At 36.8% G+C, this 26,522-nt stretch overlaps 1 protein-coding gene across 3 annotated transcripts in view; it reads right to left on the bottom strand.

The window, feature by feature from the left end:
• LOC149529190 (putative LRR receptor-like serine/threonine-protein kinase At1g56140) overlaps nucleotides 1-26,522 on the bottom strand; it is a 130,791-nt gene that overhangs the window by 39,742 nt on the left and 64,527 nt on the right. For all 3 annotated transcript variants that reach the window (XM_089811645.1, XM_089811646.1, XM_089811647.1), the window contains exons 12-13: nucleotides 15,904-15,975; nucleotides 15,689-15,754 (exon numbers count right to left, since the gene is read on the bottom strand). In XM_089811645.1, coding sequence (XP_089667771.1) covers nucleotides 15,689-15,754; nucleotides 15,904-15,975 — 138 coding nt within the window. The remainder of the gene's footprint in view (nucleotides 1-15,688; nucleotides 15,755-15,903; nucleotides 15,976-26,522) is intronic.

Here is a 26,522-nt window from a genome sequence, read left to right as displayed (position 1 = left end):
ACTGCACCAATGCCTTCTTCCGATGTGTCACACTCCATAATGAACGGCCAAGTGAAATCAAGTAAAGCAAGCACGGGACAAGTGCTCATTACTTCCTTCAGCTTATCAAAAGTGAGTTGTGCCTTTTCATTCCACTGGAAGGACCCCTTTCTTGTTAGATCTATTAGCGGTGAGCTAAGCTAAGAGAAACACTTTATAAACCTCCAACAATAACTGCACAGTCCAAAAAATCCTCACAACTCCATAAGTGATTTTTGGGGAGGCCAATCAAGGATAGCCTGAATCTTCTCCTGATGAACTTGAACACCATATTTACTGACATGTTCCAAGTTCAATATTTTTGTCATACTGAATTCGTACTTGGATTGCTTGGTGAACAAAGAGTGATCTTTCATAATCCTTAGGACTTCATCCAAATGCTTCAGGTGTTCTTCCCATGTCTTATAAATAAGAATATCATCAAAAAATAACAATAAGTACTTACACAATTGTTTGTTGAAGATGCGATTCATGCATGGTTGGAATGTAGAAGGTGCAGTTGTTAATCCGAATAGCATGACCAAGAACTTATAGTGCCTGTAGTTACAACGAAAAGTCATCTTTTCCATATCTTCCTCCCTCGTGCGGATCTAATGGTATCTAGAACGAAGATCTATTTTCGAAAAATAGACTACACCATGTAATTCATCTAGCAACTCATTTATCCTTGGAATGGGATATCTATTCTTTTTTTCTTTTTTTGTTCAACGTCTGGTAGTCCACACACATACACATCATCTCGTTCTTTTTTAACCAATACCACATGATGTGAAAGGGCTATAACTGGGACAGATCCATCCTTTCTCTAGCATTTCCCGAATTGTCTTTTCGATCTTATCTTTGAATTTCTTGGGATGGCAGTAGGATGTGGTTATGACCGGCTAGGCTCCTACTTCCAACTCGATAGTATGTTCAAACCCTCGATGAAGCGGTATGCCGAGAGGAATGTCGATAAAAACTTTATCATGTTCACTTAAAATATTCTAGCGATCATCATCCTAGGGAGGTATCTGTTTCCCTTTTATAGGTTTTGTCGACACAAAACAATGTGCAGCCCAAGCAACATCATCCCATTGAAAAATTGCCTCCATCTATTGTGCAGAAACTTCCTTCAGACCCTCATTTGCCATTTTGTGGAGAACAACCTTCTTTCCATCAACAACAAAAGTGAAATCCATCCGTTTGAAGCTCTAAGTGTATTCATCAAGTGTCCCCACCCACTGTATGCCCAAAATAACCTCCATGTCATTAAGGTCCACTATGAAGAAATCCTTGGTCACTGTGTGAGTCACCAATGTGATACTTAGCTGAGGAACAAGGTGTGTGCAGGGAAGAAGAGTCACTTCGGCAACCTTGACTTGGAATCCTACGTGCATCTCTAAAGGTAGACCTCTTCACTTTACTAGAGATGAGTTTATGAAGTTTAGAGTAGCCCCTCTATTGAGCATCACCATAATCCTTTGTCCTTGAAGGGTTCCCATACACGAAACACCGTGCACCTCGAGCTCTCAGCTAGAACAATAGCTCCTCCATGCCGTACCAATGCTACAATTCTTTCTGTACGGTTCAAACTAACCATGTTGGTATCGTCATGATGTTGGTTGTCTTTCAAGGTTATTTCTTCTTGTCCGTCCTCATCATCGAATATGACCTCAATGTAATGAATCTTTCCTTTTCCGAGGCATTTGTGCCCAGGTTCCCATGGTCCTTTGCAATTGAAGCATAGTTTCTTCCTTCAGAGCTCTTGTCAGGTAGCTTTGTCCATGCACAACTTTCTTGGTGGAGGTTTGTTATCTTTGTCCCTCGAAAACATCGACGGTTTGGAATGAGTAACTTCATGAGGATGACGTTGTTGATGATGCCATACTCCTTGTCATCTTAATGGCTTCCGACAAGGTGGTAGAATTGAACCCTTTTACCCAACCCTTCAGTGGTTCTATCAATCCGTCCATGAAGAGAACTATTCGTCTTCTTTCAGAAATGTTTGTGACCAAAACAAAGAGTTTTTGAAATTCTATAATGTATTGGTCAACCAATCCAGTTTGCCTCAACTGTGCCAAATCTTTGAAATTGAGTTCCAGATCTTTACCGTCAAATCAATCTATCAATCTCGCAGTGAATTCCGCATAGGTATTTATTTGATCATGCCCAAGTGTGATGGCGCCATGGTGCCACCATTTATGTGCAACTCCCTCCAAGTGTAATGTCGCAAATTTAATTACTTCTTTTAGCATAGGATTAAGCTAGAAGTAAGTATCGGCCTTCATTACCCATGCTTGCGCAGATATGGATCCAGATCCATCAAATGGTAACAAATTTACTTTACTCAACTTCCTCCTTAGATCATCATTAAAGTATCCTCTTTTTCCGCCTCCCGAATATCTCATTCTTAGATCCGCATAATCTTTGTAGGATATATCTTCCTCCAAATGCGCATTTTTCCAATCTTCTCTTAGCTGTTCTTGCATTTTTTCAAAGGTCGGTTACTTCTCTCCGGGTGGTGCCTCCATTCGTGGGGGAAAAGAGGGCATGAAAGGTCGAGAGCATGCTGGATAAGAGTTTGTTTTACTGCACACCGAGTCCGCGCTGTGATTATTTTGTTCTCTGGCTATTTTATTGCCTGCCAACTTCTTGAGAGTCTCTTCCATTAGTTGCTGAGTATCATTGATTTGTGTCTGATTCCTCGGAAGCTCTCTCAGTAGTCCACGAGTTCGCCAGCTGTGAGTTCTAGTTCGGCAACCATTCTATCATAGGAATGGGTTCGTCTCTTTCAGCTATAAACTCTCATTCATTGTCCATAGGCTGGCAGGATCAAAGCTCTGATAACATTGTGATGATCTACTTCCTAGTAGTAGACGTCATAATACTCTTATCTTTTGTGACCTCTAATTTCCACTGTGCCAAGTTGCTGAAATGGGTTGTACGATGGGGAAGAGAGAGGCTAGAAGGTGTACGATCAGGGAATTGGCATATAGAGTTAGTGTTTTGCTATACGGCCGCAATAAAAATGGTCCATACAGTGGCCAAGGTAGGCTGTACGGTGGCAAGGACAAGCTGTATGATGGCAGCCAAAATAGCCTGTACGGTGGTAAAGGACAGGGTCGTATTGTGGTGAAAGACAAGGTCATACGGTGGTAAAGGACAAGTCTGTACAATGGTAAAGGACAGGGTCGTAGGGTGGTGAAGGACAGGGTCATATAGTGGTGAAGGATAGGGTCGTATAGTGATAAATAGTTCTAGTTTGTCTATTCTCCTAAAGTACAAAAATCTCAATCATGCAATCTAAACTTAGAGATCCAAATTCATCAGATAGAACCAAACAATAATGGAGATTAGAACACCAATAACCTTCAATTAGTATTTGCCAAAGATGGTGCTCTAATTTGTCAAATCCAAGTGAAGTATTAAAGGCGACGGAATAGGGTGAGGGTTGAATCCCACCGAAATCGAAAAAGCTAAGGAGGGAAGATCTTTCACTTCCAAAATGGTAAACAACAGAGAATCCCAACTGGAATTCGTAGTACAAAGAAATAATCCAAATTGCATGCTTACGACTACCTACAAGTTGTGCTTAAATACCCTTTGGGAAAACTTTTCGAGGGTGTACAAAGATAGCCAACAGCTAAACTTACCTACGGAAACAAAACTAAAATGGGTCCAAGATATTTTAAATCAATCGGCCCATTAACAAAGATTTGATTAATAAACTATTTTATGATGGGGATATTACACTACATGCTCCCCCACACCACAAGACTAGTTACAAAGATTGATCCATTGAAATATCTGCTAAGCAACTCAAACAAGGAAGCTTGCAAAATGGATCATGATACTAAGTGGGTTCGACATCGAGTATGTTGAAAGCAAAGCCATCAAAGGGCAACCAATTGTCGATCAGCTGGCAGAGATACCATTACAAGACCGAGTCCATATTGCTTCTAACTCACTAAACATGCACTACGTTCTTTGATGGATAAGAGACTCATAGTTGGTAATCAACAAGGTCAATGACATCTATCAAACAAAGGATAAGAAACTGATGCCTACAAACGAATGGTTGATGATCTGAAGTACTTTGCACATGTCAATTTTCAGCAAATTCCCCACGCAGATAACAAAGCAAAAAATGCCATGGCTACTCTAGCTTCCAAGCTTCAGATGTCGAAAAATGAGTTCGAACACGAGTTCTTGGTGGAAACATTACCCTACCCTGCTTACGACTCCCCTTAATCCTAGATGATATGTTCTATCATAGGACATGCTTCATCCCGCTACCATCATATTTATTCCTATCTTCGTGACCAGATTGTTCCGAAAACTCTAACCCAGAATGAAAAAGGTCACCTTATCTAAAATGTTTCACAATATGTCATCATAGCTAACGAATTGTATGTCCTTGGGTGTCTAGACCCCGATAAACATGCATTAGATGAGGTACATGAAGGCATTTGCGGATCCCACTCAAATGGCCTGACACTAGCTCACAAATGTATTAGAGTTGGTTACTATTGGCCAAAGACGGAGAAAGAAGCTATCTAGTATGCTAAATCTTGCAAGCAGTGCCAACTTCACAGCAATCTGATCCACGCTCCAACCAAGGAGTTGATTCCATTCATCATACTATAGCCATTCCAATAATGAGCCTTTGCTTTGGTGGGTCAGATTCATCCATCTTCGAATGGACACAAGTTCATCATCGTCGCTACAAACTATTTTACAAAGTGGTTCGAGGCAATACTTCTTACTGAAGCCACTGAAAAAACTGTAGCTATGTTCATTCTAAACTACATCATCTGTAGGTATGGTGTAGCCTCCTTGATTATCACTGACAAAGGGGGCCAATTCCAAAACAAGGATCTAAAAGAGCTATGTTCAAAATTCAAAATCATGCAACATTCGTCTTCCATCTACTACCCTAGGTAACAGGATAAGGCGATCCTTAAAGTATACACTGCACAATCAACAAATCTGGAAGGGACCGGTACCTTCAAATCAATTTGGCTCTATGGGCTTATAGAACAAGCATTAGAACACATTCAGGGGCAACGCCCTTTTCTTTGTATGGAGTGGATGTTATGCTTCCAATTGAGGTCAAGATTCCTACTCTAGAAGGCCTCATCACTAATGATGACTGTCAAATATCTTGGCTACAAGAGTTGGAACTACTGGATGAATATCAAAAAGTGGCGTTCAATCATTTGAGAGCTTACCAAAAGCGAATGTCCAAGAGTTATAACAAGAAAGTCAAACCACGGGACTTCCAAGTGGGTGATCTCATTCTAAGAGAGAATCCAAAGAATTAGCAACACTAGGTACAGAAGGTAAAATTTAAGCCAAACAAGCTTGATCCATACATCGTCACTACAGTATTTGGATCAAGTGCTTATCAACTCTCAACTACTGAAGGAGAATTGCTTAGGGAGCTAATCAACACCCTTCATCTGAAAAGGTTCTAAAGTTGATATTGTTTGAAGCTCTTTGTACATAGCTAAATGTCATGAAAAAATCTATTATCCTGGTGAAAACCTAAAAATAGGTGCCTTGATAATACCAAAAAATTAAAAAATACAAAAAGATTGAAATAGAAGAAAAAGTGCCATTGATGAAAACCTGGCAAACAAGCATCATGGTAGTGAAAAAAAAATCTTTGCCAAGATGGTGAAAACCTAGTAACTAGGCGCCTCTTGGTCAAAATGCTTTATGTAGCGGTGCACCTCCTAGCTTCTATACTGTTGTTCTTTTCTTTCGCTTTCCCGCTTTCAATTCTTTACTTTCTGAAATTTCTTGCTTTAGTTGTTGCTCTTACTTATGCATAGCTCTCAGCCATCTTCGAGATACTGCTCATACCTACATGGATTGAAACTGGCCACAATGTAGGGGAAACCTACCTAGTCTAGGGGGCAATGTCCTATGCTCTTACAATCTCTCATGCATCAATCACCAGTTGTCCTAACTAAGTCTGATGTTGCCCTACTACTAATGAGATTTCTCACAATCACTGTGAACTTAAAACATGACATCAATCCACTTAAATTGACACTGAAACTGTTTGAGCTATGCTTAGCTTTTCTTTGTGTGTTTTTCTTTTTCTTCGTCATTCCCCTTCGAATGACTCTAGGATGTCCATCTCGACAAGAGAAGCAAGGACTAAGGGCATGATCTTTTCTTTGTTTTTTGCTTCTTTGTTTAGTTCCAATGATCCAAAGGATCCAAATAAAAGGGGCGTCCACTATAAGAGCCTATATCTAATGTTGGATGGCCATGTGTAGCTTGACTCCTTTTATATGGAAACATAGCTGATGTTGGCTCTTCTCCTTGTTTTTTCCTGAGTGAATAATGTATGCTATTGTAACTATGAATGCCCATCCTAAGAAGTGAATGGATGGTCACTGTAGGTACACTAAACAAACTTATGTCCTAGGTCACAAATGATAAAGGGTTGTTGTGGATAGAATACTTAGCATGAGAAGGATCTATTACATGTTTGGCATGCTTGTATTCAAGAAACATTCTAGTCATCCTAGCGTTTATGCTTTGATGTTTATGTTTGCTTGCTAAATCAATAGGAAAAGATGTTCTCGTCATTCTGGCTTATTGTGCCTTAATGCTTACATCTAATTCCGACAAAACTATGCCTAATATTATATTCATATCCTCGTGATGGAAATATCAATGAGGGTTGTACTACATTCGGTGGACTTATCAACAAAATACTCAGTGATGAAAACTATATCGTAATGGTTCAATGATGAAAACTATATAAGTAATGGTTCAATGATTGCATACAGTTTAGGTTTGCATCTCATTCTTAGATTTGCATTTTCAGCAGGGTTTCAATTGCACATTTTCTTGCATTTGACAAAGTGAAAGATAGAAGGCTCTCTACATGTTGCATCACCCTCTTGACTACATAAGCGATTGTTCTGGATCCATTTTTGGACCAAAATCGACATCTACCATGCATAATAAACAGCTCCAGAACACATTTTAAATTTTTGGGACCAACACGATAGAATGCTTGTGCAGTCGAACATTTTGATGCTATATTCACCCCAAAATCTCATTATATGTGATATTTAATTAAACCAAATATATTTAATTTGTTTTTCATGTGTATTCAGCTAAAGGGGATCATTTAATTTAATTAAATGTACTGAGACCTTTAATTCCTTCTCACATGAAAACTTTTCATTCGAACTTTACTCTCATCTAATCTCCACCATTCATCTAATTTCATCTCCACCATTGATCGGTTTTGGGATTCTATAAATTGGGAACTTTTGTCTCTGATTGAGGGGGATGCAATTTGTGAGTAAAGAAGCTATGTCAATTTGAATACTCAACATTTGTGTATTCAAGAGCTTTCAATTGCGTTTTTCTTATAGAACACTGTCATTTAGCTTTATTTGCAATCATGCTTAGATCAATCTTTCATTTACTTTCTTAGATTAACTTGCATTCATATAGCTTAATCCCATTTACTTCCTTAGCTTCATCTTGCATTCATACATTGAAATCCTCTGTTCTTAGTTGGTCTGGCCACTGAACTCTCGATTCTAAGAGTACAACTTAAAATCCCAATTAGATAGAAGGTAACAGGTCGACATGATTGGGTGCTTCGGGATGAACAATTTGATGTTCATTCTCGGATGAATTCATTATAGAATGACTATGTTGAAGTCTGTTGCTAAGGTCTGCGACCCACATTTAGCACTCACACCTATTATTAAATCTTATTCATGTGGGAATATCACATAAAGTTTTAAAGGAAGTGCACTCTTCGTCGTTAGCTAGACACTTGGGATACCTCAAAATCTACAAACGGATTATAGAGAGATCTTCATGGAAGGGTCTTAAAAATGATGTTTTGCAGTACGTATGGGAATGTACCATATGCCAACAAAAAAAATTAGAACACACATTACTAGCTAGCTTGTTACAACCATTACCAATCCCTGAACAAAAGTGGAATAGCATCTCCATGGACTTCATTACAGAACTTCCAAACATTAAAGGCTGAGACAGCAATTTTGTGGTAGTCAACAGATTGACAAAATACAAACATTTTCTCACCATCTCCTCCAAGTTCAAGGCAGCACAAGTGGCAGATCTATTTTTTAGGGAGATTTTTCACCTGCACGGATTACCACAAAATATAATAAGCGACAGGGGAAGTCCTTTCCTCAGCACTTTATGGATAAAACTATTTTGGCTAGCCAGGGCAAAGTTGTCACCAAGTAACAGTTGTCACCCTCAGACAACTATTACAAGATAATACAAAGCATATTGCATATGAATTAGTACAAAAGATACAAAGTAACTTCAAAGTATGTATCCTTTGGCAATTGATGTCAAAAAGGGAGATTTTTGTTGGAAATGTAAGAGACTAACTAAGAGTGGAGGGGTGAATCGGTACCACAAAAACAAATCATTGTCCCTTAGATGTCAATACAAACTTCCACTAATCATACAATACTTAATAGCTCGGTTAACACTATAATATTATTGATGCTCGATTAACAAAGCAATCTTAAGATTATTAATGTGTTTTAACCTTTAGTAACTTAATTGTAGAAACATTAAGCAAAAGCAAATAACATGAATACAAATGATAGCAAAATTTAACGTGCAAACCCAATTTGGGAAAAAACACCTTGCAACTAGTCACAATAATTTTCACTCTTCTGAAGTGAGCCCTCTTAGGAGCCAACCCTATTAAAGGTTACAAAACATACTGTTAAGTATGACCTTGTTAGAGGGGATTTAGATCACCCTGTTAGGAGTGGCCTAGTTAGAGGTCTTCAAACAATTCAATCTTGAAATGTCACCTTGTTAGAGGATTTACAAAATGATTCTTAAGTCAACTCTGTTAAGAGATTTCTTCACTGCTATAATGGTTAGAAAGAAACAACAATTTGACCTGATTTATAAGCAACTTCCTCTGTAGATTCAGATTTACATTTTGGCTTGACCTCTAGATCCTTCCTAATCAGATGTTTCTTTGCAACTTATCTTTCACACTCTTTTGCCTTCGCTCACATATCCATCTTATTTCATATTCCACTTGTTCCTTTTTATCTTCACAACTTGACTTTATTTATATATCATAACCTAGGAAAAGTCGGCTTGAATACCCTTTCAAAACATTAATAAACATCCAAATAGTCAGCCTCAATTAATAAAATATTAGTCAATTACATTTTGCTGTCACTTGGTCAATACTAGGATTGAGCGCTCGATTGACACTGTGACTCATTTGATGCCCGACCACTCAGTCAATACTGCAAGCTTTTGATGCCTGACCATTCAGTCAATTCTACAAGCTTTTGATGCTGGACCATTCGGTCAATACTGTAAGCAGGAATACTTATATTAACAAATGCTCAATTAAAACTAGAAAGACTTCTTTACCCGACTACCCGGTTAATACTGAGATATACAAGGTCAATACTATAAACTCTGCATTGCTAATTAATACTGACATTTGTGTAAACATCAATGACAATATAGAATTGAAGAATTGTTTTCAACAAACTCCCTCTTTGGCATTGATGGCAAGACATGTCAACATAAACTGATAGAAGTATGAGCAACTAGATAATATTCTTAGTTTCATTATGATTCTCATCCATGCTAACTTCCTCTGAGATTCTACTTGGATTTGTCTCTATTGCATTCTTTGTTGTGATTTTCTCCCTTTTTGTTGTACATTTCATTATCTGAATATCAAGACTCTCCCTCTTTCATTTATACTAAACTTTTCTTAGTATTCCATGTTGACACTAAAATCTCCCTCTTTGACATCAATTGCCAAAGGATACAGACTTTGAAGTTACTATGTACATTTTGTACTGATTTATGTGCAATATCCAATATGCTCTATATTATACTACATCAACTTGATTGATCTTTAATGAAGCTTGGTTGATGCCACACTATCTTTTCCTTTAGTAAGCATCAGATAGGGTAATAACCCCTAGTTTACCTCTCATATACATAAATGCATCCTTAGGTAAAGTTTTAGTAAATATATCTATTATCTGCTCCTTGGTGTTCATATATTTCAATCTCACCTCTTTGTCTTGAACCAATTCCCTTAAGAAATGATATTCGATTGCAATGTGTTTTGTCTGTGTGCATCACTGGATTTTTGGATATATTGATTGCACTTGTGTTATCACAATAGGTAACCACTAGTTCCTTGACTTCTTCCTTCATTCCTGATATCAATTACTTGATCCACATTATGTTAGAACAATTAACTGCTGCAACAATATACTCTACCTCTACAATGGATTGAGAAATACAATTCTGCTTCTTGCTTGTCCAAGACACTAGCCATTTCCAAGAATGAATGCTCCTCCACTAGTACTTTTCCTGTCATCAACGCGTCCTGCCCAATCTGCATTAGTAAAGGCTGTCAGCTCAAGATTTCCTCATTTCTTATACCATGATCCATAATCTTCAGTTCCTTTTAGATATCTCAGAATTTTTTTGACTGCCATCATGTGATTTTCTTTAGGATTAGCAAAATATCTTGCAACTATGCCAATTGCCAATGCAATATCTTTCAAAAACATTACAGTCATCATCCTAGAATAATCATCAACAAATAGAATGAAATATATATCTCTACAGTAGCTTTCCACCCCTATTGGCCCACAAAAATCTGTGTAAACAAGTTCCAGAACTTCTTCAGAATTGTAGGACTTACTTTTGAAACTTCTTTCACTAATTTTACCAATTTGACATTGTTTGCACATGCCCATTTTAGGTTTCTTCAGATAAGGTATGCCTCTTACTCTTTTGTTCTTGCTTATGGTGATCAAGTTATCAAAGTTAACATGGCACATTCTTTTATGCTATAGCCAACTTTCTTCTATCTTAGCTAGCAAGCATGAACTTTCAGTGAGATCTAGGTAATACAAATTTCCATTTGTCTAATTTCTAGTTCCAACTAGTTTTCCTTTTCCATTCAATAGTTTAGCTTTGTCATTCACGAATTCAACTTTGTATCCTATATTGTTCAACTGTGCTACACTAAGTAGATTTTGTCTTAATCTTTCAACCCAATAGGCATTCTCACATTTGATTTCATCAGTTAATGCTATGATTCCTTTTCCCTTTACATAACATGGTTCATTGTTTCCAAATCTAACACTTCCACCATCATAATGTTCCAAATGTTCAAATTTAGTTTTATCACCAGTCATGTGATGAGAACAACCACTATCTATGATCCATGTATCACTTTTTCTTAGACGAGAAATAAGTGTCAACTTCTCATTTTCCTCACTATTCATCTTTAACAACAATATAAACTACTTCATCTTCATCATTATCACTATCAGAATCTTTTGCACCAACTACTTTGATACCAATCATTGGAAATGTAAGAGAGTATCTGAGAGGGGAGGGGTGAATCAGTTACCACAAAAAAAAATCCTTGTCCCTTAGATGTCAATACAAGCTTCCACTGATCATGCAATACTGAATAGCTCGGTTAACACTATAATATTACCGATGCGCGGTTAACAAAGCAATCTTAAGATTATTAATCTATTTTAACCTTTAGTAACTTAATTGCAGAAACATAAAGCATAAGCAAATAACATGAACATAGATGACACGAAAATTTAACATGAAAACCCAATTTGGGAAAAACCGCCTTGCAACTAGTCATAATAATTTTCACTCTTCTGAAGTGAGCCCTCTTAGGAGTCAACCCTGTTAAAGGTTATAAAACACTTCAATCTTCAAATGTCACCTTGTTAGAGGATTTACAAAATGACTGTTAAGTCAACTTTGTTAAGAGATTTCTTTACTACTACAATGGTTAGAAAGAAACAACAATTTGACCGGATTTATAAAGCAACTTCCTTTGCAGATTCAGATTTATGTTCTGACTTGACCTATGGATCCTTCCTGATCAAAGTTTTCTTTGCAACTTATCTTTCACACTTTCCTACTCTGCCCTTTTGCCTTCACTCACATATCCATCTTATTTCATATTCCACTTGTTTCCTTTTATCTTCACAACTTGACCTTTCTTATATATCATAAGCTAAGAAAAGTTGGCTTGAATACCATTTCAAAACATTAATAAACATCCAAATAGTCGGCCTCATTTAATAAAATATTAGTTAATTACAGTATGTTGTGACTCAGTCAATACTAGGATTGAATGCTCCGTTGACATTATGACTCCTTTAATGTTGACCACTCGATCATTACTGTGACTCCTTTGATGCCCAACCACTCGGTCAATACTGCAAGCCTTTGATGCTCGACTACTTGGTCAAAACAGCAAGCAAAAATCCTTATATTAGCCAACTTCTCAGTTAATACTAGAAAGTCTTCTTTACCCGACTGCTTGGTTAATACTGAGATATACAAGATTAATACTATAAACTTTGCATTGCTCGGTTAATACTGACATTTGTGTAAAGATCAATGACAATATACAATTGAAGAATCGTTTTCTACTGTAACAATTGTCACCCTCAAATAGACAGACAAACAGAGATTGTGAACAAATGGAGAGAGGGGTTCCTTAGCAACTATGTTTCAACATAACAAACAGTGTGGATTAAATGGCTCCATCTTGGGGAGTATTGTTGTAACACTACTTATAATATGTCTATCAAAATGGCACCATTCACAGCATTTTACAAGAATGAACCCCATTCATTTGTGGATATGATATTGAGTGATAGTTGTGCACCAAGCGCAAGGGACTAGCTACAAGAAGGATAGGATATTTTGAGGGTCTTGAAGGAAAACCTACAACAGGTGCATAATTAACAGAGGATGTATGTAGACATATATTGAAGTGAAAGAAGCTTTGAAGTAGGAGTACTAATATATTTCTGACTTCAACCACACAGACAATCATCATTGAAGGTAGGTGGCAAAGAAAAGATAAGGCCACGATTGTATGGTTCGTATTGCATTACCCAACGAATAGGTGAACTTACTTACGAGCTTGAGCTACTGAAAGCAAGTTGAATCCCCATTGTCTTCCATGTTTCCTGCTTGAAGAAAGTTGTAGGATAGAACATTAAAGTATCCACCAACCTGCCACTTCTAAATGAAGGAGGGAGACCGATATTGGAACATGTCGAAATCCTTGACTTACAAGAAAGGAAAATGCGGAATCACAGCATCAAGGAATATTTGGTATGTTGGAATCATTTGCCACTCGATGATCCCACTTGGGAAGTTGAACAACTTCTTCAGCATCTAGCATTGTGTTTTCTTGAGGGCAAGCAAATTCTGGGATGGAAGGACTGTAATGTTCCCATCATAAAATAAACAATATATTAATACGTTATTACAAGGATGATTGATTTAGCATGTCTTGGACCCATTTTTATTTTTATTATTTTCGTAGGTGTTTGTCGTGTTTTATGTTGGCACTTGGTTTCTCCCCCCATGGGGTATATATGTCTGTGAGGTTGAGTTGCTTAGGTATGCAATTTGGATTATTTTATTGTACTGTGAATTCTAGTTGGAGTTCTATGATTTCGAAAGTGGAAGATCTTCCCTACTTGGCTTTCCAATTTTAGCAAGTTTCAACCCTCACCTTATTCTGTTCTTTGCATTGCTTTGCTCGGATCTAGAAAATCGGAGCACTATTCTTTTCTACAAATATAATTGTTTTTTGAAATGAAACCAATTATATGTGCTTTTCATACATTTTGTGCATTCACCATATATATATATATATATATTTCTCTGTGGTTTACCAGCATTTACATTATCACGCTAACCCCCATTGCTCCATTCATACTATCATACAGCTTGCAGGAATCTCCACATAAACACCTATTTCACCAATGGTTATACACATCATGTTATCGTACGTTGTACAGCATTCTCTCCCACTTGTCGTGCATGTCATGCAGACCTCGTGCCACCGTCTTATCATACTCCACTCACCACCTTGCACCCATTCCACACCATACAGTGTACTACCTATCCGTCCATATTCCGTTCACAGAGACACCTTACGAAACTATGTGTCATCACCGTACAGAACTATACCATCGTCCTATAGACTATGACTTGTAAACACCACCATACGACACTTCCTACCACCGCATGGACATCCTCGGCCAGCATATAATCATCTCTACTATTGTTCTTACACAACATTTCCCCTCAGCAAATTATTACAATGTACAGTATGGGAAAGGTGTGCATGACCATAGTTTGTAGACTCAGACTCAGAGAGTGCTCGACAGGCCCAAAATTTTCAACTCGAAAAGAACTTGGCATGTTCTTAACAAAAACTCAGGGAAAATTTGGCAACTCAGAAAGTACTAAAATTTAAAATCTCTTAAAGAAACATATTTTTTTTGTAGAATACAATTATAAAATGTATTAAATTAGTAATTTACTTTTCAAGAGACAAAATGTATAGTTTTATAGCACTAGAAATGATGTGAAAAATGCATCTAATCCAACGCTTTCCCTGCATCAACATGTTTACCCACGTTTTTTAACATCTATAAATACACAAGAGTTAAACTTGAGAGTACTTGCCTAGCAAAAAAACTTGAGAGTACTCGGCAACTCTGAGAGTACTCAGAGAGTTTGCAAACTATGTGCATGACCATGGCGGTCTTGTAGTTTTTGCGGTCCAAAGCTAGCCTGGCCTTTTGGATCGTATGGACGATGTGGTGTGACCAAGAAGGAGGACAATCAGTGCAAACTACCCTATCAAAGAGTACAAAGTAGGACCCCAAAACCATGATACCTAGCTTGAAGAGTTTTGCCACGAATCCTCCCTCGTCCACCGTTCTACTATTGCACATGGATCTAACGGCCTCACAAATGTTGGTGAAGGTGAAGAGATGACAGTGGGGAGGGATGGTGAGGTGGATGGCAGGTTGGTCGGGGATGTCATAAAGAGTGGAAGTGTGCGAGACAAATGTGCAATGATCCAAAGTGGAAGGGGGGTGGCGAAGGTAAAGGGTATGCCAAAAGAACTTAGAGGACTACGGGAGAGAGGTGTAAAGGGATCTACTCTTTAATATAAAGAACAAATGCTTCTAATGAAGAAGAAAGCAGCAATAGGAAAGCTTCAACTAGGAAATCAAAGGAGATTGAGAGGAGAAGGCAGACCCTTTCAACAGTGAGTAAAGGGGCATTAAAGAGTATTAATTTCAAGTAAACACAAATAACAATTCAATCAAGTTTCTTGGTTATACTTAACCATGTTGTTGGAGCTTATGTTTTAAAATGCATAAATTATATCCTTCAATTGAAATCTAAGTCGTAACAAACCATCAAACCTACCTACCTCACCCCACTAGAGAGCATTACACAAATGCATATGGTACTTGACCTTCTTATGGTAGTTAAATTCCAATGTGCATTAATTGTTTTAAGTGCAACCATCTTGAGGCGTGCACATTCAATGGTCAATGCAACATGCAAGAATATTATATATACTAATTTGCATACATGCCAAATACCCATGGGCTTTAGATTTGTGTATTTTTTTAATTTATCGTGTGTGTGCATTTGCGCACGCACGCGCGTGTGTGAGTGTGTGTGTGTGTGTGTGTGAGTGAGTGTGAGTGTGTGTGTGTGTGTGTGTGTGTGTGTGAGAGAGAGAGAGAGAGAGAGAGAGAGATCATACACGTATATAAGGGATGAACTTATTTGTGAAGGAAGCTTCCCAGACATGTTATTATTTCCAAGAAACCTGCAATTATTGTAACATGAATTGTGTTCAAGGAGATCCACATTATCAACTACCATAGTGAGATTACTAAGACAAATTTTGAGTGTACATACTTTTGAATATACTTATGATTTGAGAAAATACAGTATTTTTTAAGGAAAGTCACTTACATGAACGTCAAAGACCTCAATTTTTGAAGTGAAGCAGGAAACTCTCCTGTAAAATTGTTAAAACTCAAGTCCCTAACAAACAGATAGTTCAAAATAAGTAGATATTGATAAATAAGATCACTCACAAGACCCATAAAATTCTTTATTTTCAATTTTCATTCCTCTCATTCTTTGCATAACAACACCATCACTTACTGAATGCGTTTAAAATCAATCCCTTTTACTACTGCTATGATTGCCCTATGAATTTTGGCTAAACCATTACAAAATATCTTAATGAAGACTTGGAACGCATCATGGAACTCTGAAATTCTTAAAAGAATTTATTGCAACCATAATGATAAACAACTAACAAACAAATCAACACATGGGAATTATTTTTATTAGAACAAAAGTCATACCCAAAAAATACACTTTTCATCAAAAAGAATGAAATGGAAACAATATTCTACTTCTGAGTTATATACCACTGTTATTAAGTTCAATTTATGTAAAAATTCAACCCACTAGTGACATACAACTTATTACATTAAGTTTCTACACATACTATGCACATTAAAATTGCATGATGCCAATTATCAAGTTTAAGTCTTGTTCTTTTTGTCAACTTTCTTTTGTATCATTGCAAGGATCATAGGACTTTTAAAGGTCATCCTTAGTTCCATGGCCAACAAAAGTGGATTGCCACATCATATCCTACAACCATACCTAAAATATTATTGCTGCAAAAATGGTTAAGGTTCAGTTCATGAGGGCCTTGCACACCATTAACATAGAATAAAAATTAATGAGTGTATTCTATCCTCTATTGAACAAGGAAATATCAGGTGCAATTGGATATGATAAGATGAGAAAGCACCCAGGTTCCTATTATCAGGTCTTGACCCAACTTGTATAGGCTCTGTTGTACAATGTGATTTGCTAGTTTCACGAGGGAATTTATTCAAATATTCATGAACTACAACTCTTTTACTTCGGATGATTTCTCTTCTAGGCTTTCTTAATAAAAAGACTTCATATTTTGTAAAGTCTGATAATGATAGTACTAGATTACATAAGATAATTTATTAATGTCCAACAAAAGATCGCGAAAAAGGGTCAAAGGGATTGTCGAGAACAACGAGGGGACATCCCACAGTAGCAATACCAAATGGCATCTAAAGAAAGAAAGAAAAAAAAAAGAGAGGGTGCAATTGAAACCCCGCTGGACACCACTAAGGATTTTCAACAACCATGAAGAACTCCAAAACAAGGAGACAGGCCATAGGACTAGCCAGAACCCTGGGCCTCTTCAGAGTAATCCTCGAAGATGAAGGTTGCTTCTTATAGGAGCTTGTCCTAGGCTTAATAGATCTAGAACAAGGGGTGAGGCCAAGCTGATGCTTCATGTCCCATGCTCAATCAAGCTCTGTGAAGAAGGAAGTAATAAGCTGACTGAATTGAGATGTCATGGTATGCAGGTGTTGAAGTGTGCTCGCGAAGCCTAATAGCTTTCAAAAGATAAAGGGAAGGGAACCCCTATTCTATGTATCTGAAGGAGGAGAGTGATTGCATCTCCTTGAAGAGACAATGGAACCTTCCTTTTAATCTTGTAGTACAAAGGGTAGTGAACGATGAAGTGCTACTAAGACTCGACCTCCCCAATGCTGCAAAGCTGGATAATCCCGTGTCATGTCAGCAATATAATGTTTGTCATCGATGTCAAGTAACGTTTTCAATACAGAAATCCAGTACTACATACCTATGCAATCTACAAATTCACTCCAGATGTTCATAAATTACCGCTATTCTCATTAATTTTGGCTTATGAAGAATATAATCTTTTAGAACAGATTATAAAAACAATGCCTTTCTTTTGACCAACACAATATGAACTGTTGAATCTGTCATTGATGTTGAATGACAGATTTAAAAGTCTTTTCTGACATTTATAGACAATAGTGCTATACTCGATCAGCATTGAACTTTTTGTGGTTTATCAGTATATATATTATTTGTATAAACAACTTACAATTGTAATCACTTGAAAATGGTCTAGGATTTCAAAAGTCCGTAATCTTGATTAATTAACCTAAATGCTAGACAACACCTGCTTATGTATCCATCAATTTGCATAATTAATCAATCATCAAATGCATTCAAATCAAACATCAAAAATATCAAATCCTAAAGTACTAAAGGCTGTTTGCAATGACATCATAGTTTACTTTATTAAACATCAACTCACCTTATAATAAAGTGAGACCATTTACATGTGCACACATAAATTAAGAAATAGGAATAAAAGACAAAAATGCAAAAAGATTAAATCATTCTAAAAGACAAAAGAAACCTTTTTGACCTATAAAGTGCACTCACATGGATCATGGAAGCAAGAATCTTAACCGTCTGTACACTTTGCATCTTAGCCACTCATTGCCTCTGAGATTCTATACAAGAGAGGTTTGCCCTAGCTCAAGGGATCCATTATCTTGCATTGTAGTGATATAATGCCATTCTGTATCTAGATTCATTTGTAAATGTCATTTAATGCTTTAGCTTAATATCACTAATTCATTGTATCTACTCTCATAATTTGTAGTTATTTTCTTATCATTCATAGTTTTAAATGCATGCAACAACCAAGATCTTTGAGTGGTGTATTCAATAAATGCATCCAATCTCATTTGAATCTTCATTTTAGAGTAACTAATAATGGATCTGTATATCAATCTAAGAGCCAAGCTCAAATTTCATTATCTCTATCTAGGAAGCAAAAGATTGATTTATTTAGGGTTTTAGTTATTTATCAAGTTTTCATTCATTTGCTCGTAACCCCCTATAGAAATAATAATTTATTAAAGTGTGGGTGTTAAGTATTGGAGCACATCTGAACACACATTTCGGCACCTATTGTGGGGCTAGAACAAGTTTTTAGCTCCATTTGGCACTCTTGGGCCCATAATTCTGAAAAAAACACGTCGTTTATTGCATTGTGAAACTTCCTCATATCGTACAATCAAAAAGATGGAGTGTTTTATTGCATAGAAGAAGAGCATCTTATCTCACCATAAAAGAAGTTGTGCATTTTATCATATGCAATTAGAGCATTACAACGTACGATATAAGAGTGTATACATTTCATTGCATTGTATCATAGTATTTTTCCCTACGAGAGAATATAATTGGCATTTCATCACATGCGGTAGAGACATTACACTGTACAATAATATGGTGAAAGAATGTCTCTGACTGCTTTATTGCACCAAAGCAGAAAGTGTTGTTTGAGGTCTAAATGCTAAATTTTTGCAATTTTGATGCTTGACTGGGTCTCACATGCTCTCTAACAGCCCATTTTGACTTCTAACTCTACTTGATGTAGGATATTTTGTGATTTATTTGAACTAACATTGTGCATGCAAGTCACCTTGGTCAAGGACTCAAAGCCACACTACTAATGCTTTATATTGTAGATTGCCTTGGCCAAAGAACAAAATTTCTTGATTACCAATGCGTGGTTTTGCGGGTTGCCATCAAAATATCAACCAAACATTGTGCTTTATTAGTTGATTTCATAGGCACATTTAGCTAATTAAGGTGTACTGCACTTGTTTTGTCATTTGCTGAGGGAGTATGCTCTTTTCTCCAAGTGAGGAAATAAAAAACCTATAAGGATTTGGCTTAGCATTTGTGAGAAGCCCTTGGATAAACGTGTGTCTAGTGTGCTAGGGAGAACACAAATGGGTAGGAAAGTATGCTCTTTCCCTTGTGTAAAATAACAAATCTAAACACCGGATGTCTATCCACTTATGCTTTAAGCTTTAGAGGGCCTCTCGGTTGAGGTTAAAAGCTCCACGTGAGAACAGGTAGATGCCAACCCTTCCAACTCATTATAATCAAGACACTCCCTTGAGATCAAAATCTTGGGAGACATATTCAATTTGTCTTTGGCATCATTGATTTGATATTTTCCTTGTACACACTTGGATGTTGTTTAGAGTGGAGCCACTTGAATCTTGCTTGCGAGACTCCACACTTTTAGGTGCTCATAGGGCTGTGAGGCCTTAATCCTTCTTGCGACACTATGAGGCACGGGTATGAACAAATGCCTTCACTAAACTCCTTATTGATAGTTTTCTTATCCGGTTCATCTCCAAAAGGAGCTATAATCTTTGTGCAAGGAGGGGGGAGATATTCTCTTGAAGACACTTACCACGGGTATCCACTTGAGCGATTAAAGGTGGAATATGACACCGATGCTCATTGCAAGCTAACCTTTCAACATATTCTACTGAGCTCTTAGAAACAGAAAAAACACGAGCACCCTTTAGGGGGTAACACAGCTTTGTGAGCTGCACTGATACACATAAGTTGTGAGCAAAGGTTTAGTTTCCTCAACCAATTTTACTTTATAGGGATAAAAAAGTACACATATTGAGTTGTCAAATCCCCTTCACAATGATCCTATAAAATTGTTTTGTCCCTTGTAGGATTGTTTGCGATATTGTCTACTTTGCGCTTGCAAGACTAGTCCTATATCAAGTACTCACTCAAAGCAAAGTGGGAGAAAAATGACATTTACAAGCTCATATAATGCTAATCCATACTTGCTTGCTTTGTAGCATTTCCAAGTCTTGTTGTTTACATCTATGGTTATCATCTTGAAAACATGATCTTTGAGTGAGTAAACATCTTTGTGCTTGCTGTCCAAATGTTAAACTCTGCTACAAACAGTTTCGAACTGATTAGAACAAGGAAACTAAGCTAAGGCAAACAAAACTTTCAACCAACAATGTACAAACTTGATCACACCAGTACAAAATATAGTACGATAAAAGATTCCCAAAGCATTTCATCACACCCAGTTAGAGCATTTCATTGTATTTCTTAACATCTTATTGCACGGGAATAGTAAATTTTATCACATTCCTTCAAGGCATTTCATCATTCTGAATGTGCATCTCGTCATGACACAAAACAGAGATTTATTGTATGATATAGAGCAAGAAGTCTCTGAATTTTGTCCTTATAAAAATTGTATCACGTTCGGTTAAGGAATTTTATTGCACATAGAAGGCAGATTTATCGTCTTGCTTGTCATTATTGCACTCTTTACAGAGTTTTATCAGACTGTCTTAGGCAATCAAACAACAGATTTTGACAAATAAACAACAATTGAAACATCAATCCTTGGTCATTAAGGCTCTATCTGCACCAGTAGTCTAGTTTTTCTGACAGAAGGTCTAAAGTGTCCTTTTATGAAAAGCGACTTTGGAAAATTGATTACCTCTTTTAGTCTGTATAGTGTAGAACTTGTCTTGGACTTATTTCATCATCAATTTCAATATCAACCTTGCTCATAAGTTCCATACCATCAAATATTCAGGCCTCAACACTAGTACTTGTAACAAGTTCATAATCAATTCTCCATTCAAAATAATACATCTTGAGACAAGCCAAACACTATAATGTCTAGGGTAGCAATATCATAAACCTAGTTGCCTATTAGTTGTGGTCACAACAATTTTTTGTGCCAGCAGAAACAAGGAGCCAGAAAGAAAGGGCCCGTAAAGCTATTGATGACGCTTTGGATAAAACACTAGCATCTTGGAAAGAAAGGTCAAAATCAAAATCAAACTCACCACCACTATATATCTCACATCCCAACATGTCAAAGTTTGATAATTAGCCCTTCAATTGTGACAGTGAGGCCAATTGAGATCGAAACCTAGAAAACAATCAAAGTCAAGAGGAAAATCAAAGCCAAGAGGATGATCAACAAACGAGATGTCGATTGAAGAGGGGCTAATTAGAAAAGTCAGGCACCTGTCTCCACAACTGATGATAAGCCAACCGAGTAGGAAATCTTGGCTTTCACACAAGATAAGAATTTGAAAAGGTAATGAAGGTGGTGCTTAGCCATGATAAAGATAAATATTTTGCACAACTTGCATCCCAAGGGGTAAAGCTTCAGTATAACTTTGATTTGGAAGCATTGATACGAAATGAAGAAGAATCCTCCATTTCGATCCTCAAACGACAGATACAGGAAATGAGAAAAGAACTATTGCAAAAGAAAAGGGATAAAAAACAACCAAAGAACAAATATTCCTTGGAGGCTATATGCCCATTCCCCTTTGATCTAAATTTGTACATGTAGTCATTTCCCTCAAGAGTAGAGATGCTAAAATGACAAATATGATGACAATAGTGATCCGAAAGACCATGTAAGGGAATTTTGTGCCCTTAGCATTAAATTTGTGTATGAGCAAACATACCTCACAAGACTTTTTGCTCTGAGTCTCGGAGGCCAGGCCATGGAGTGGTTCACCAAATTGACTCCACGAATCAAATTGTTTAAAGGACTAATACAATAGTTCATCCAACACTTCATACAACATCTAGCATGTGGTTGCAATGATCGACCTATGCAATACTAAAAAATGCAATGGTGAGCCTTTCGTCACTCAATACTAAACAATGCAATGGCAAGCCTTTAATCTTTTCAAATCCTTCATCAATCCTTACATTTGCATTTTCCACAATCTTGTGACGTCTTTTATTGTAACATATATATGCTTTACTCTTAGATGAATATCCAAGAAAGATTCCTTCATCTAGTCTAGCTTCAAATTCAAGCAAGTCATCTTCATCCCTTCTTATCTAACATGTGCTTTCAAAGACTCTAAATACTTGACTGATGTTGGCCTTCCTTTCCATAATTCATAAGGTGTCTTATCATGGTTTACTCTTATTTTTGCACAATTCAAAATGTAAACTGTTTTATCTACTGCTTCTTTCCAAAATGAATCAGCTATCTTAATCCATTTAGCATTGCCCTTGACATCTCTTGAACCATCCCCTTCTTGCTTTCAATAACTCCATTATTTGGAGGAGTTATAGGTTCTGAAAGTTGTCTTTTATTCATTTCTTTTCACAATACACATCAAATTCTACTATCTTAATCCATTTAGCATTGCCCTTGACTATGAGATCAAAGGGAGATTCTTTTGTTTGTTCCGGGAGTGCTTCTCTATCTATGACTTTTTCAGTTATTATGATCAAAGATGTCTTGCACTTTATCTTTGTGAGGCCAACACGCTCCGTGATAGCATGATCTAGGCATTACTTCCACACCGGCACTCATCTACTTAGCTCATTACTGCCTTTTTTACACCATTATCCCCTTTGCGTGGTGTGAAAAGGCCTTCTAGCTTTATTCGATCTAACAGGCTTTCTAGATGCGTTAGATCCCATTCCAGTTATTTGCACTAGTGACACTCCTCTGTAAGTGGCTAGAGACAGTACAGTGCCTCTACACATCGGCATGTGTATCATTCAGTGACTGATTTCTTTTTGCCCAAGAAAGACTCCTAGCGCTTTCTCTATCTCTGTTCTTTGTTGTTATTGCCTTGGTTGTTTTCATTTATTTTTGTGTGCTCCTACTGATGTCAACCTCACTGTTGTAATCTTTCAAGCCCATAGACCTCTTTTTGGTCTTTTGTTGGACATTAATATCATTATCTTATCTTATCTTATGTGAATTCTCCTCCTCTATTTGTTTTAAGACATTTTCTTTGTGTCCATTTAATGTTCAATCAGTTCTTCAAAGGCTTTGAACTTGTCAAGTGCTTCTGATTTTTCTTTTAGAAAGGCTACCCAAGTTATCCTAGAGTAGTCATCAATAAATAACATGAAATACATCTCTCCTTGAAGGATTTTTGTCCTAGTTGATCCACATAAATCTGAACACACAAGTTCAAGTGACTTTGATATAGAGTACTCCTTAGTTTTGAATGTACTTGTTTGCTTTCTTAGTTGACATTGTTTGCAAATGTTGTTTGTAGGTTTTGATAATTTTGGTATGTCTCTTACAGCTACTTTACGACTGATTTTGACCAAGTTGTCAAAGTTTAAATGCCCCAAACTTTTGTAATACGGCCAATTTTCATCTTGTTGAGCGAAGAAACATTTCTCATTTTTCATGTCTTGTAGAATATATAAGTTATTTTCTCTTCTATTAGCATTAGCTATCAATTTCTTGTCCTAAATTTCACGACCTCTAGGATGAAATATTATTTCGTTATGTCCTTGATCACAAAGCTGACTTACACTTAGAAGTTTTTTTTAAGTTCTTTTACATATAGGACATCCTTTGTTTTAGACTTTCCATAATCTAGACTAAGAGTTCATTTTCATTTTATTTTTCATTTCGATCTATCACCAAATTTTACGGATCCATCACTAATTGGTTCAAATAAAATGAATTTTCTTTTGCCCCATATCATGCGTCTTGAACAGAGTAACGAAACTCACCGCGAGTCGGGCAAGTCTCCTGACTCAGTGAGCCAAGAAGGGCTTGCGGGGTCGAAATGACCCGTGACTCGAGCTCGGCGGGTCAGGGAGGGTGACTCATGGATCACAACTTGCTTGACCCGACCACGACATTCAACGTCCAACAAAGTGAAAACATAAAAAATCAATTTTTTTTTTAATATTTTTTTGGTTCTTTTTTATCCTTAAGACCCTAAAAGGGCTTTTATAACACTCTATTGTGAGAGAGAGAGAGAGAAGAGAAATAAAGTGTCATTGTTTTGCAACTAGCTGAAAGGAAGAGCAGAAAAGCTTGCATTTGTGACATTGGAGCAACTATATGCTTGCATTTAGATCATCAAGGAGTTTATAAGAGCTCTTCTCAACACTTCTCAACTCATTTCAAAGAGGCAAGAGTTGATTTTTTGGATTTTGAAAAAAAAATTCTCTATGCTTATGGGTTTTCTAGATGAATTTTTTTGGTATGTTTATGGGTTTTGTTTTACTTTAGATCTTCATATAATACAATGCTTAAATGGTAATATTTGGTCTAAAATGTCTTATTGCAGCAACCTTGACATTTCTCCTTACTCATAATGGCTCGTCCAGCTAAAAAATTAAAGCTTTCTAAAGGCAATAAAAAAGATGAGTGTTGGAAGTACACCATAGACTTTTCGGGTAGAGGTAGAACTCAAAAAAATGTCTATTTTGTAAGGTCGTTAATAGTAGGGGGATAAATAAATTGAAATATCATATTGTTGGTATATGTCGTCATGATGTTGAGCCTTGTAAAGTTGCAACTCCTGAGGCTAAACATTTTTGTTATGTTGCCTTAAAAAAATATGAACAAGAAAAGAAATTAAAACAAAAACAATTAGCGGAGTTAGCTCAGATTGGTTCCAATTCCCTTCCACACTCATCTGGAACTACTTTTGTATCTAGTTTTACACCCCAATGTTGAATAGGTTGTGTTGGAGAAGGTGCTTCCCTTCCCCCTATCTTCCTAGTGCTTTTGCTAGTTGTACTTCTTCTACATCTATTCCTTGCACTGCTAGTGGTGCTGCCCCTGCTAGTAGTACTGGCATTACCTTTGGTCCTAGAGTCAGAAAATCTAGGTTGGACAATTTTTTTGTACCACATTCCACTCCTAGTGCACAACCCTCACTTGAGAGCTTGGTCCGAAATAGGGAGATCCATGAAGTTGAAAGAAGAGCAATTTGCAAGTTTTGGTATTTCTACAACATTCCATATATAGGTACTTCAACTTCATTTATATTTGATTCTTTTACATTTTAAGTTTTAAATTCAATTTTTAAAACAAAATTTTATAATTTTAACTTAAAGTTGAAATATGCTAATTAAAATGTTTTTATAAATGTAATAGGACTCCTTATTGGCAGGGGATGATCGATGTGGTTGCCATCTGTGGCGTGGGGTTTAAAGCTCCCACTGAAGATGAGTTGAGTGGCCCCCTCTTACTAGAAATGGTTGAGAAGATTAAACTTGAGTTGGAGGACCATAGAAAGATTTGGAGCCAAAGAGGGTGTACCATTATGACGAATGGATGGACAGATAGGAGGAATAGGACTCTCCTCAATTTTCTTGTTTCTAGAGGAGTTAATTTATCATCCTCTACTTCTCAAAGTCTAAAATTTAATGTATGATTGAATAAATAAATAAAAATTTTATTGACTATTCAATGATAATTTTTTTGTTTAATTTTCACTTCTAGGATCCACCATGTTTTTGAAGTCTATAGATGCTTCCTCACATGTCAAAAATACAAAATTCTTATGTGAGGCTATTGAGGAGGTCATAAGGGAGGTGGAGGAAAAGAATGTTGTCCAAGTGGTGACTAATAATGCAGCTAATTATATTGCTGAAGATAAAATTTTAACTTCTAAGTTCTAAAAAATTCATTTTATTTTTCCATTAAATTTTGAAAATTAAAAGTTTTTTAACACATCTAAATTTTTAATTGTTTACTAACTAATTTAAAATTGCTGCAAAAAAACTTTTGATGGAGAGGCTCCCAAGAATCTTTTGGACTCCATGTGTGGCCCATTGCCTCAACCTCGTGTTAGAGGATATTGGCAAGCTTAAATGGGTGAAATCATGTGTTGGTAAGGCCAAAAATCTTTGCAAGTTCATCTATAATCATGGCTTGGTCCTCAGCATTATGAAGGAATACACGAAGGGAAAGGAGTTGGCTCATCCCAGTATCACAGGATTTGCCTCTAATTTTATCACCACTAAAATCCTTGTTGAGTTCAAGGTTAGCTTTGAGGTGCATGTTTGTTGGTCCACAATGGAGTTCCTCCTTCTTT

Source organism: Cupressus sempervirens, chromosome 11 (genome assembly GCF_028749045.1).
Source record: "Cupressus sempervirens isolate cs-2001-9-10 chromosome 11, ASM2874904v1, whole genome shotgun sequence".
In the NCBI taxonomy this organism is placed as follows: Eukaryota; Viridiplantae; Streptophyta; class Pinopsida; order Cupressales; family Cupressaceae; genus Cupressus; species Cupressus sempervirens.
The sequence above is the reverse complement of the archived record's forward strand: the minus strand, read 5'-3'. Positions and strand labels throughout refer to the sequence as shown.